Genomic DNA, 14,893 nt, shown 5'->3' with positions numbered 1-14,893 from the left:
GCCTGTCTGAAAAAAAGGAATCTCCACAGTAATGTAATGCTTTTCCTAGAATTATTTCAAATGTCATTAAGGAGGGACAAGGCTCAGCTTGTTGCCATAATTTTATGGCACCTTAAAAACGATCCAGTGTATTGTGCACGAGCTTGTAAGGGTTCTGTTCCACTTCATCAGACACATGAAGTCTAGTCCTGAGAAAGGATTATTATATTCGCACTCCTTTTTGGAGGGGGAAGTCAGGAGATGGGGCCATTCACAGTGCGGTTGCTGTGTGAGATATGCAGAGAACATGACGGCGGAGCCCCGAAGTCTGCAGTTTGTTACTCTCTTAATATGGAATGCCAGAGGTGTCAGGCAGACATAATTAAATTATTTTATGCTATGGGAGTAAGAGATCTGAGATTCCACAGAGGGCTTCTGGGAAAAAGCAACAGTAGCAGCTGTCTTCCCACTTTGGAAAACATAAAATCCCGCAGCTAACAAAGAGCAAGTGTTTATTTTAAGTCCAAGGAAAATATCCTGAGGAGATCCAGCCAAAGACGTCCCGGGGCATGGAACAATGGCCCATTGGAAGCCTTGTGGCCTGATTTCATTCAGGCTGGTAGCTCTCCAAAGGGAGCCCTCTGTTCAGGATCTGGGACCATGTTTCCAATGGAGGGGAAAAGACAAAGGGAACTCAAAAACTCAAAACCGATCTGAAGGGCAGAGCTCAGTTCCAATTCCACTAATGGTAACCCCATCCAAAGGTAAGAGCCACAGAAATCAGGGTTAAGACCAACAATCAGACATTAGATGGACAGCTGTGATTAGATAACCAAAAGGACCTTAACATCTTTTCTTATAATCTGCCTTGATATAAATCACAATAAGGGCAGGTATAATCTCTGACTCAACCCAATACATTTCTTCTCCAAACTGGCATTATCATAGTGGAGAGGGGACAATTAGGCACAATATGAATAGCCATAACTATGCTTTGACCGAAACTTAAGTGTCCAGGTCTTTCCCTCAATTACAGCAGCTTTCAGAGGCAACCCAGAACTAATCTAGCTCAACCCACAACCCTGCCCATCTGACCCCCAAATTAGACGCTTACTGCTCCCCCCCACAAGCATCCTTGCTTCTGGTAAGATTTCTCTCCACCTCCCCAGAAGGAAAATCACACTGGACACAGGTGACACCAGAGAGGAAAAAGGTTATAGAGCTAATTCCCACCACAAAACGGATTCTTTCCTTGGGCTCCAGCTCAGCCCAGTCCCATGTAAATTTCACATCAGGAGATATGGGCTGGATTCACACCCTGTATTCACAATTTGTTTTAACCATAATTTGCTATATTGCCATAACTGACTAGGTTAACAGCACATGCCGTACTAAGGTACTAAGAACTAGGTACTATGCCACAAATGATGTTATTTCTTTAATGTACTGCACGAACAATGCCAAAATTCCAGTTTAACAAACTTGAGTATTTTGCCATGGGAGAGAGAGCAAGGGAGATAAAAAGAAAACCCACCTACCAGCTTCCTCCCTACTTTTTTTTTTGGTAGGTGCTTGGTCTCACGGGCCTTAAGGCCACCCTATCTTGTCTTTAAATTCACCTCTTCCCTTCCCTTCCCTTCCCTTCCCTTCCCGCTGTTTGGTCCCTTTGTTCTGAGGCACAGCACTCATAAAACAAGGGAACATGCTTTTCTTAATGGACAGTACTGACCCTTGCTTACAGTACTTGGAATGGAGGAACTTTCCTCAACCGGGCTGAGATTTGGGAAGCAAAGCAAGCGCCTGAGGCTGCCCTCTGGTGACCCCTTCAGCTGCTGGCAGGAACTACAGGAGTGCCGAGAGTCCAGCTCGGGGGCCATAGGTGGCTTGTCAGCACCCCTTTTGCTGCACACAGTTCCTCCATTTCTTTTGCAATGGAGGAAGGCGCTTAAGGAGCAGAGTGCTAGAGGCACCCACTTAACCCCCCCAATGCCAGAATCCATCACCACTTTTGGAGTGCAGACCTTCCACTGACATCGATCACATACCCCTGAACTACAGCGACCTTAAATTTGGTGCTGTCCATTATTATAGTAATAACTACTATGCTGGCTGTCAAAAAGGTTACTGCCACATTGTCAAATGATGAAAACAAGGGCAATGAATGTTCTTAAGAACATGCCACCCTTCCAGATCCTATCCAGAGACAATTTTTAGGGCAGTGGGAACATTGGGAATTTTGGCAGCAACTTGCAGGTGCCATGGTTACTAAGAAGGGAGAACTGCCCCAATAAGATGGTCATTCAGTCCTGGATACACCAAGAAATCTATGCTCCGTATTGCAGATCTGTCTTAAAGATACAAGGGCCAACTTATGCCCAAGCATCTTCCTTAAATACCTTATTTCCAGCTCCTCTCCTAGTTTGGAAGTCTGCAGTTACTTCTTTTGCCTCTTTAAAAAGATGCATTATTATGGCAAATCGCTGTGAAGTCTTAGGGCCCTCTGAAGATTAAAGGGAATGTCTCAGCTGAAGCAAGCTTGATTTCATGAACAAGCATTAACCTCTTCCAGGACATTTTTTGATTTTCCAATCTAAACTACAACCCTTGGATTCCTTGGTACTCTCCCATCCCAGAGTTAAACTGGTCTGACCCAGCTTAGCTTCCAAACTCAGACAAGGTTGGCCAGGTGCTGCCACCTGCTGAGGCCTTTGAAGATTAATTATGGCCAAAACCAACAGCATTTGAAGTTATACATATTTTATTTTTTATTTATTTTCAAACTTGTATGCTGCCCATCTCCCCCAATGGGTGACTCTGGGCGGCTCACAATAATAAAAAAGAAGAAAAAACACATTCTCCAGACATGAATACAATCTATAAATAATTAAAAAACATATATTAAAAATGCCCTAAAACCTCCTATGATTTTAGCCCTAAAAAACCTGTAAGATGCTGGGGGGGAGGACAACCCATCACCCCACCAGCCATCTCCACAGGTGCGGGCCCCCCTCTGGCCCCCAGGCCTTCTGGCACAGCCAGGATTTGATCCCTTTCCTGAAGGCCACGAGGGAGGGGGCACACTGCACCTCAGGAGGCAGGATGTTCCATAGGGCGGGCGCTACAGCAGAAAAGGCTCTCTGGCTAGACCCCACCAATCGAAATTCCTTGACTGGTGGGGTCTGCAACCTGCCCCTTCTGCTGGACCGAGTGGGGCAGGCTGAAATAACCGGGGCGAGGCAGTTCCTCAGATAACCTGGTCCCATGCCATGAAGGGCTTTAAAGGTGATGACCAACACCTTGAATTGGACCCGGAAACAAACTGGCAACCAATGCAGCTCACGCAACAGAGGTGTTATATGTGCCCTCCTAGGGGCATTAAGAACTGTCCGCGCCGCCGCATTCTGTACCAGCTGTAGCTTCCAGATACTCTTCAAGGGTAGCCCCATGTACAGTGCATTACAGTAGTCCAACCCGGAGGTGACCAGGGCATGAGTGACCGTGAGGAGGTCCTCCTGATCCAGGAAGGGGCGTAACTGCTGCACAACACGAAGTTGTGCAAAGGCCCTCCTAGCTACGACTGCCACCTGCTCTTCGAGCAGGAGTCGTGAGTCCAGGAGAACCCCCAGATTACACACCGGGTCTGTCTGGGGTAGTGCAACCCCGTCAAGAGCCAAAGATGACAAGCTCCTAGATCCTGAGGCTCCCCGTATCCACAGCCACTCCGTCTTACCAGGGTTCAGCTGAAGCCTGTTGTCCCCCATCCAGGCCCCCACAGCCTCCAGGCACCGCGAGAGGGCAGACACAGCGTCACTTAAGGCACCTGGGATGGAGATGTATAGTTGGGTATCATCAGCATACTGATGATACCTCACCCCATGGTGCCGGATGATCTCACCCAGCAGTTTCATGTAGATATTAAATAGGAGCGGTGAAAGCACTGACCCCTGTGGCACCCCACAAAGTAGGGGCCAGGGGCTGGACCTCTCGCTCCCTATCAACACCGATTGGGTTTGGCCTTGGAGAAAGGAGCTGAACCAGCACAACATTGTGCCGCCCAGCCCCAACTCCTGCAGCCGACCCAAAAGGATACCATGGTCGATGGTATTGAAAGCCGCCGAGGTCAAGAAGAGCAAGGATGGATGCACTCTCCCCATCCTGCTCTCGCCAGAGATCTAAAAGTGCGACCAATCCTGTTTCTGTCCCATAACCGGGCGTGAATCCTGACTGATAGGGGTCCAGATAATCCGTTTCCTCCAGGATCCTCTGAAGCTGCCGCGTGACCACCTTTTCTACCACCTTTCCTAAAAAGGGGAGGTGGGAGACTGGACGAAGATTGTCCAGGAGGGTGGGGTCTAGCAGCAGTTTCTTGAGGAGTGGGTGGACCAAAGCCTCTTTGAAAGGCTTCGGAAACACCCCCTCCTGCAAGGATGAATTAACCACCACCAGATCCCACCCTAAAGTCACCTCCTTGGTAGCTTTAACTAACCAGGAGGGACAAGGATCTAAACCACAGGTGGTCGCACTGACAGCCCCGAGGACCCTGTCCACTTCCTCAGGGGCAACAGGATCAAACCATTCCCAGATAACTGGGCAAGAACGCTCCCTGGGCAACTCCCCTGGACCTACTCCACGCTTGGCTTCCAACTGAGAACGGATCTGAGCGATTTTATCCATCAGGTGTTCAGTATGAACTAATTTACTTTTTCCTACCTTGCTTTTTAATTATAAGCAGAGACATATACATAGCACTACTATTTTATAAAGAAAATAATGCAACACATGACATGTCCAGCTTTGTTTAGCTCAGGCAAAATTGTCTTAGCGCTTGATTTGTGATTTGGCAAATCCTTGTTCTAGACAGCCACGGCAAACCACGGCATTTGTAGCAGGCATTCACCTGAGAAACATCTATTTAATGCAAGTACTTGCTTTTCCTCTTCAGAAATATGCCTTTTGTTAAATAACTGATTGAAATGAATACCGTATCAACCCAAAAGTATAGCTTAAGACTTATTCCCAGTAAGATATAAACATTACAGATCAACAGTGTTCAGCTATATTAACTATTGCCACCAAGAAGTGGAACAGGATACTCATGATCTTCCCTGACACCACCAGTAGTCACATGCTCGGATGGATTTCCACAGTAGAGGGCTGCGTATGCACGAGTAGAATCTCTAAGCAGAGAAACTCTCAACATTCCTGTTAAAATTCTACACACGTACCTCTTGGTATTAAACTGCGTTTTCCCATCAAAGTCCATCTTGTACTACAGAAAGATTAATGTCCCTTATTAGGAAAATTTATTGGTGAAATCCAGTTATTGGCCATCCACCTGAAAACAGATTTTCCCATGCTACTGCAGCTGCCATCCTCTTCAGATCTACTCCAGAGGACAAGGATGATGGTACTTTAGAGAAGATTTTTGGAGAGCACAGGCGAGGGGAGGAATAGGCAGTTCCATCGGCACGTTGATGCCCACTCTTCCCTCTAGCTTGAAAGCTTATTGCCTGTACTTCCAATATTTTACACAAACCACCTGCATGGCCAAGGTATTGTGCTATACCCAATCTTTTTTTTTTTTTTTGGTGCCTTCAAGTCAGCATTAACTCCTGGAGGCTGCCTGGACAGGTCCCTGCAGTTTTCTTGGCACGATTTCAGAAGTGGTTTGCCACTGCCTTCTCCCTAAGGCCGGGAGAGAGGGACTGGCCCAAGGTCACCCCGCTGCCTGTGTGCCTAACACAGGACTAGAACTCACAGTCTCCTGGTTTCTAGTCTGGTGCCTTCATCTACTACACCAAACTGGCTTGCCAACACCCAATCATAGATTTCTAAATTTCACCATGTATGTACCTCATAAACTATTAATAATTATAACAAGACTTATTTTAGTTTACAGGATCCTGTCAAAAATTAATTTTATATACCGCATTTGTATTGTTCTTGCAGAATCGGTTATTTCATACATATCCCCATGACAGCAAAAAAAAAAAAAAAAAAATCCAGAAAAATGTTTTGCGTTAAGATTTTTTCATTCTTTACTGCCTGTTCAATAAACCACAATTAACTTTCAGATAGCTGCTTGTTACATTAATTCTGGAAGGCAATGGTTAAAAGCTGCAATAGCTATTCTACAGCATTTGGAATGGTACATTTTACTGGATACTTGTAAACCACTGAGATACTTTTTTTAGGATAGTATGCAAGAGGAGGAAGGGTGTGATAAGTCCACACTCTCAGAAATGGGAGGAACCCCCTTAAAGAAAAAGTGTTGCCATCAAGTGAAGGTTTGAGAGCTCTCTCAAAGCTGCTTCATGAAGCAATATTGGGTCCTATGAGCTGAGCGAAATTATTTATTATTATTAAACCAATTTATATAGCTGCCCATCTCATCACAGGCAACTCTGTGCGGTGTACAACAAAGCTAAAAACAGTCAATAAATACATTAAAATATAAAAAACAAAATAAAAGAGAATAAAAAGATGTTAAAAATAAGGGAGCCACCTCACTAATTCCCCCGTCCCCTGGGGTCCCCAGGCCTGCTGGCACAACCAAGTGTTAAGGGACCTCTGGAAGTTCAGCAATGACGAGGCCAACCTCACCTCAGGGGGGAGAAGATTCCACAGCACAGGCAACACAGCAGAAAAGGCCCGCCACCTGAAGCCTGCCAAATGTAGTTCCCTAGGCGACAGAACCCGTAACATGCCCTCTCTGCTGAAGAGTTGTGTTTTCAAGGCTAGCTGGGTCACTCAAGTTACTCTTTAATGTTATTTGCAGCATATTTAAAAGGAATTTAATTAAACTTGTACCCCAGCCACTTTCAAAGACCACCCCTTTAAAAACACTTTAGGATTAACACAAACAATCATCACTTGTAAGTGTATTTATTGAATCAATATTTGGAATTTACATCTTTTAAAACCATCTCCTTACATAGGCTTAGGGGGTGGTCTCGGTGCAGCACCCTGAAGGAGAAAAATAAGGAGTGTGTTAGAAGACATTCATTTAACTTTATCACTAATGATAATTATAACAAATTAAGAAGTCCTTAATTTCTATCTCAGCAGAGATTCAAAATGTAGCTGCCTTGTAAAGCAAAGAACATATGTGGCCTCTGCCAGGTAACTATTTTATATTTATTTTATATTTATTATATTTATTTTATAAATATATAAGATATATAATATATAACATATACAGATAATACATTATATATTAATAATAAAAATATTATATATTATTTAATATTATTTATTATATTTATATAATGTAATATAATTTATATTATATTTTATATTATATATATATTGCTAACTGCTTCAACAGTTCATTGACAATATGCATCCCTTTTATTTGTAACCTTTCATTTCCTATTAGATTAAAAAGCTGCAGGTAATTATTAGCTTTTATAAATACATAATCTAGGGGGGTTGGAAACTACTGAAATCCTTTCCCAAAATGGGCCCTGGCCCCACCAACTTTTAGAGTGCCCCCTACACACCCTTGGCTTATATAATCATGCAAAAACAAGGCATGACTATTTGTACTCCACCAACTAAGTTAGATTTTTTTCTTTTTTGGTTAGCCATAATGCAGTAACTTGCAGTTGATCATACACTTACTGCTGGCCTGAACCGGGGAGGAGGAGTGCGGTCCTTTCGGGCCTCACGGGATCGGTTCCTCACCACCTTGCTGTGGATAGCACAGCTAACACAATAGTGAAGCTTCACATAGAGCTTGGGTAACACATAGGCTGAGGAAAAAACAAAAGGTAACTGGGTAAGATTTCAACATTAGACAAAACAGTCAGTTCTCATGGTTCCCCCTGAAAGTCTACTTTACAATCTGCCCAAGGGTTCTTTTCATCACCAGGAAAGAATAAATTACCTAATCTAAAAAGTAGAAAGAAAAACACGCTTCAACTTTATTTTGCCAAATAAGACATAATGAACAAATCTGAACAAAATATTTTCAGCAGCTAGAACTTAATTTCCTGCCCTCTCAACAATTAATTTTAAAGCAAGGTTCCTCAAGAAAAGATCTTACTAAGAAAAATCTCAACTTCTACCACTCCTACAGATATCAAATTAAAACCAATGGAGGGTTTGGGTTTTTTTTTTTTGCAAAAGTAAACTTTCCATCAAACTCCAGTTGAAATTTATGAGAACTCTCATCTGAGTTCTACTTCTGGTTCTTTCCTTCCTATCTTTTCTTCTGATGGATCTTGAATCAGTGAAGATTACAATACCACAAATATGAAAGATTTGGATGATGAAATATCAAACAGCATTAAGGTTTTTAATTCAAAAGATTCCTATCAGACACAGCAGGCGAATACAGAATATTAACAATGAGCACCACAGTAGTGGGCTAGAAAACATCAATCTTCACATTGCTCATCTCCAATATGAAGGAAGATATGACCTTTCATTGCAATGTCTTCTCCTAATGCTTTAATTTTCTGGTCTCAACTTTACATTGGCAATTAAAAGTAGGGCACAGCAAGAGAAGGTGCTTACAGTCAAAGACACTCGCTTCAGAGATATCTCGGACTGCAGCTGCTTCTACAATATTTCGGATGACAAATTTCTTAATAGCTTTGTCCTTGGGGACGCAACGGGCACAGTTGGTGCAGCGTATAGGCTGGACATGTCCCCGGCCCTTCTTGGCACGGCCGTTATTTCTTCTCTTCCTTGTCTGTTTAAAGGAACAAAATTTGTAACAAAATGTTAATCACTGAAAGACCGACTATGCAATGCAAAGTGATACAATGTGAGAATATGTTGCGGTGGCTCACATAATTCTAGAACCACCACACAAGAAAATACCTTCCTCTAAGGGCAAACAGTACTATTACAGGACAGTACCTACTTTGACAAGCAGGTAGCATTACTGTCCTGTCACTATCTCCTTAACAGCTCTTTAACTCAAACATATACAGTGGTACCTCGGGTCACGAACGCTTCTGTTCACGACCAATTTGGGTTATGAACAGCACCGTTCACAAAATTTTGCTCCGTTCGCGAACACCGGATCGGGTGACGAACAGGATCCGCGGCCATTTTCCCTGCTGTGACACATGGTCGTGGCTTCCTGTAGGGAGGGGGACTCTCCCTCCAAGCAATATCCGCCTCCCCACCCGCCTTCCTGTCCTCCATGCCAGAAGTCGCATTGAGCAAGGTTAGCGTTCTCTCTCTTCGTACTGTACTTTGTGTCATATTTTTGTGGTTAAAAAAAAAAAAACATATGGTTCAGAACAGATTAACCGTAATTATATTGAACCTTATGGGAAAATTTGATTCGGGTCGCAATCAAAATCGGTTGGCGACCAAATTCGTAGGGGTCAGAACGGATTAACCATATTTACATTGAACCTTATGGGAAAATTTGATTCGGATCGCAACCAATTCGGGTCGCGACCAGAGTCGCAGAACGAATTAAGTTCGTGAACCGAGGTACCACTGTATTTTGCAGGGATCACATGGCTTTGATACTTTCCAAGCTTCCCAAGAGCTGACTACACGGAACTTCTATCTACAAACTATATATTCTCCATTATTTTCTCTGCATGTGTATGTGCATGTACACATACAAACAGAACCATTATTGAGTTTTTTCTTGTGTTTTTTTTCAAAAATAAAAAAGACAAATGCAAATCCACATGTATGAGGAAACATTCATATGTTAATGCGAAAGATGTCTTCTGAATTTTATATATATATATATATATATATATATATATATATATATACATACATACATACATACATACATACCAAGAAGCCAGTGTTTAAACCAACATATTGGAAAAGATGGACATCTTATCTCTACACACCCTAAATCTATTTCTAAATGTCTTCCCCACAAAACAGTCCCAATATTTGCCTCTTACACTTTTTTTAAAAAAATCTTATTAATAATCAAGTAATCAAGTTTTCTAAACTGGAGTAAGGTGCCTTTGGCATGTGCCTTCCAGGAAACGCCTAGAGCATTCCAGGAAAAAATAGCATTTAAAGATGCTATGGCTATACAGTTGAATTACTAGACTGTCCATTTCACATTAAATTGTGTTTGTATAAAGTATTTTCACTAAACATTCCTTCACTAAGGTTCTTTTCCAGAGAAGCCAGAATAGATACAGAACATGTGCTATCGAAGTCCTAACCCAGCTTGGTTTCAGGCGCCATGTAAGTCCGGCCCGCCCTACTACAATGGCCTCCCCTAACCTGGTGCCCTCCAGAAGTTCCGGAGTGTAAACCCCATTATCATTCCCAACTAGCACAGCATCGCAACCCAGCACACCTGGAGGCCACCGGACCGGGAAAGGTCGCGGTCTCCCGTCTCTTGCAGGCGTGGAGGCGCACGCGGATGGCCCGTCCCTGCTGGGGGTAGGATCGCGAGCCGAGAACGTTCGCAATGTTCTGAGAACTCCCCGGGGCAAGAGAGACTTTACCACTGAGGGGACGAGGGGGGGGGATGTGCCAGGAGCCCCAAGATACCGGAGGAGGGCGAGTATGACCACAGGACTAGCTTTCCGCCAAGCTCGCTTAAATGGGACGCATATGCCGTGGGCCAAGATTTAACACAACAGCCACCTCCCCTCCCTCCTTCAACTTCACTGATGTCTCAGATTCTTCCTTCCCCTTCTCTGGGGTTGGTTTTGACTCCCGCGCTTCCCTCTTGCGGCCCGCTACCTCGCGCGCGCGGCACCCACCATTTTGACGCTGAGGAGGCGAAAGAGGGCCTGGCTCTTTCCTTGGTTCCCTTATATTGCTTCCCTCCGCCAAGCGGAAACACTTAGCAATACTTCCTTCTACAGTCAAAACCCTTTGATTCTCTCAGAAGGTTTGAGAGAGAATAATACGACATAATATAGATTTCCATAACGGCAAAAAAAAATCGTTCCTATTTCTTCGTTTATCTCTGGGACGTTTATGAATGGGACTATATGTTTTCTGATTTCAGCGGAAGGATATTGTATAGTTTAAAATCTGAAAATTCCCGGATGTATCCCAGAATGCATTACGGGAGCGTAACTTGAGTTTCTTGCGTCTGTTAAAGAAGTGTATATTGGGACTTGTGGTTTTTTTTCTGTCCTAGAGTGACAGTCTAGCGCGTGCACGAAGGGTTGTACTGTACTTTTGTTCTTTTGCGGAGCATTTGCTGGGCATGTAGGAGGGGAACAGAGGCCTTGAGGAATTTGCAAGGGAGGCATAGTAATTTTTTGCTCCCGTTTACTCAATTTTTTAAAGTTGCAGTTTAATTATTTGTCTTTTTTCCCGCTTTTGTTGCAATAAATCCAACATATAACCGTAATTTAACTTGCATTATTAGCATTTTTTAACTGTTACGTTTCCATACCTTTGGAGTTTTAGGTGGCTCTCCAACATTTCTTGTAAGAGAAAGCACACGTAGTGCAGAATTCCATTTTAAGAGTGGGCTGAATAACAGTTGGCTCGTGCTAGGTATCTATTCAAGCAGCTTTGTTTACTAAGACTCGAGACAGGTGTGTTGATGACTGGGGAATCTGTACTTTTTGACAAATTCAGATTTGACAAATTCAGTTTGTCCTCTAGATCCCTATGTTAATATGACTGCAAATCAAAGTTATATGGGTTCTTTGTACATTTCAAATGAAGGGGGGCAGAGGCTATTCATTTCCAGAGTTCTCATGAAGTCTGTTGGTTAAACGTCTTCCTAATAATATAGGTAACATTCTCCTGCAATCTGTACTAACGAACTGTCTTTTGGGCAGCATCAGAATAACTACAAGCGTGTCTCAGAAAGCTGTTTTATAACGTGTTAGCAAATACCGTAGTAGATAGTGTTCAGACATGTGGACTTTGAAGAAGTAGGATAGAAAGAGTATTGACGCTTTTGAACTTTGGTGTTGGAGAAGGCTCCTGATAATACTGTGGGCAGCCAAGAAAACAAACCAATGGATCATCAAAGTCAACTCAGAGTTCTCACTCAAGGAACAAATGACCAGGCTGAAATTATCCTACTTCGGACACGTTATGCAAAGATCTAGCTCTCTGGTGAAGGCTGTAATGCTGGGAAAGGTGGAAGGAGAGAGAAGAGAACAATCAGTAACAAGGTGGATGGACTTAGTTACAATGATTGGGGCACCATTGAAAGAGCTGAAAGACCAGGTTAGAGACAAATCGCCATGGAGAAAATCTATGTATGTGATTGCTAAGAGTCGACCGTGACTTGATGACAATGATACAATCAATTCAAACATAAGGACTGCAGTGGGCATGTGAGCTTCCATGCATTGGGGCTAGAATAGCTGGCCATTCTAGCACTTGCACTGGTAAAACTCTACAAAACTTGTAAGGCACACTTAACTAGGTCAGGGATGACATGAAAACTAAAATGACCCAGCCCATTAACCCTAAGGGAATTAGATTTAGTCTCAATCCTGGTCTTGTTTGGGGTTAAACTAACTCATGCTGTTGTCCACATGGGTTGACCAAAGGGTTAATTGCCTGAAAATGGTTCTGATGAAGTTCTAGAAAGGCCTTGTGAAAATGAGGCACTTTAGACATCCCATCTGTATGTCTGTTTTCATTTTCAGTAATGCCTGTGGTGGTACCAACCATGATTGTGTCACTGGGGATTTTAAAATTATTATTTTCACTATAGTGAAAAAAAAATGCCAGGAAGTTGGAAGAGAAGTGAGTTTCCCACCTCTTTGCTGGGGCTGGGAGGACTGTAAATATGGTCACTGCATGACTGACTAATCAAGATATCCTTGATAATGTATTATCAGCACACACAATTAATGTAAGAGAGGGGATATCTCAATTAGCTATGTCATGTGAACATGGTCTAAATGTGAGTAATGTTGCAATAAAATGGCTCTTGTTCCTTTTTTGCCTGCCACTAGTGTTAAAAGCTCATGTCTGAAATTTTTGCTCACTGCGGACTTAATTGATTGGTATGATATACTTGTTGTGATTGGCACATAAATTTGCAGAGATTACTGTTAACCATTGACCAATAACCCTAACCCATTTGGGGGGGGGAAGGGCAAGACAGTTGAAATACATGGACACAATTGACACAAAAGTCATTGGTGAGCAAGAAAGGAACAAGAGCCAATAAAATTATTATACTCCCATATTCTTATTTAGGATGTTGGGAACAGATTATAGCATGGGTAGGATACCTAGAGATATAATTTTTACATGTATTATCCTAGACCCAGATATTTTGTTTCAATGTATACAATTTAATGTAGGTATAATGGTAATGGAGTGCATCTTCCTGATTTAGGATTAAATTGCAGTGGCATCAACATAACCCACAGTTACAGGTCCCATCATTTAGCAGAAGAGAATGGTTACACTGGTTCTGTTTTGCATGCATAACGTGATCATATGAGTGAGAAAGCTTTCCTTGGGGATGAGAAACAACATGCCTCAAACAATTTCTTAAACTGTAACTTCAAAACAAAATAATTTTCTTTTATCCAAGAAATACCACACAGACAACTATATATATGGTTGGTTTTCTTATATATATTTATTCATTTGTTGCTGATGTTACTATTTTGAGATTTTAAATCCTAGGCGAAATTTTAAAAATAACATACTCTGTAATAGCTTCCCCAAATACTAACATCACAAAAATGGAAAATCAAAGTCGTGAAATCCTGTTCCTTAAGGTGGCCCTCTCTCATCAGGTAAGGAGAGTTCATAAAGTGAAGCAGGGATACAAATTCAATACATTTTTTACATATAGTACCATGATAATAAGACATTCGACCTGTTTGAAATTATGGTGTATGCCTCATAAGATTGGGAATGCCAGAGTGAGCTTTATGCATGAAAGGGTACAGATTTGTCTTTGGCTGGTGTGGGTCTTCTGGGCTGTGTGGCCGTGTTCTGGAAGTTTTGTTTCCTACCGTTTCGCCAGCACCTGTGACCGGCATCTTCAGAGTGCAGGAGCACAGACAGGAGCAGCACAGAGAGAACTGCTCCTGTCTGTGCTCCTGCACTCTGAAGATGCCGGTCACAGGTGCTGGCGAAACGGTAGGAAACAAAACTTCCAGAACACAGCCACACAGCCCGGAAGACCCACACCAGCCATCGTATGCCGGCCGTGAAAGCCTTCGACAATAGATTTGTCTTTGTTGATTTGCAAGGATATACCAGGGAATGGTTAGCGTTGGGTATTTAATTTATTAATATTTATATATTATTAAAGCCTTCAACAATACAATATTTAGATATGTTTTGCTTCATCCTCAAGTTTCAAAATGAGTAGCCGAAGTAAGGGCACATTCAACGTGTGTTTAATTTGATGATTACTGCAGCAGTTAGTGACATGGAAATGAACTCCTCACCTCCAATCCCATTTGTTGTTTAGTCGTTAAGTCGTGTCCGACCCTTCGTGACCCCATGAACTATATTGCGCCAGGCCTTCCTGTCCTTCACTGCCTCCCTGAGTTTGCTCAGTTTCATGCTCATCTAACCCCATACAACTAGAAAAACTTCTCATGTTGGTACAAACAGTGCACTAGAGCTCAGTTCACATCTTTATTCAGCTCCATATCATAAAGGAGTAAGTAATGAAAAATCAAACAAAAATCATACATTATGCATATGCAATCCTAAACTTCCAATAGAATATAACCAAGCCACAACAAAATAAAACACACACACATGCATGCACGCACACGCACCCCATCACTTGACTAGAATGCAATCTTTGGAATTGAAACTGCAACTTGTTTTTAAAAATGAACCAGAATGCTTCTTCCCAATATGTACTTGTGCAAATGTTGGTGATCACCAGGGAAAATGGCTTTATCTGTTGTAGAGAAGCCCCAAAGGGGAGAAAGGAATGCTGTCTGCTTCTGGATTTAGCAACCATTAGGCACATCAAACAGTATCAAGATGACCT

The 14,893-nt window shown here is 42.6% G+C and overlaps 1 protein-coding gene across 1 annotated transcript; it reads right to left on the bottom strand.

The window, feature by feature from the left end:
• Positions 1 to 6,848: 6,848 nt before the first annotated feature.
• Positions 6,849 to 10,429, bottom strand: RPS26 (ribosomal protein S26; the record flags this gene model as incomplete). The annotated part of the gene is made up of 4 exons (XM_088138256.1): positions 6,849 to 6,945; positions 7,603 to 7,733; positions 8,500 to 8,677; positions 10,283 to 10,429. Coding segments are annotated over 4 exons (492 nt in total), but the record flags the coding sequence as incomplete, so codon positions are not given.
• Between the last annotated feature and the right edge of the window lie 4,464 nt (positions 10,430 to 14,893).

The sequence above is a fragment of the Python bivittatus genome, unplaced genomic scaffold, assembly GCF_059951505.1.
Source record: "Python bivittatus isolate LINGU-HERP-01145 unplaced genomic scaffold, Pbiv_v1 ctg000220_np1212, whole genome shotgun sequence".
Taxonomy (NCBI): Eukaryota; Metazoa; Chordata; class Lepidosauria; order Squamata; family Pythonidae; genus Python; species Python bivittatus.
This window is presented reverse-complemented; position numbering and strand designations above follow the sequence as displayed.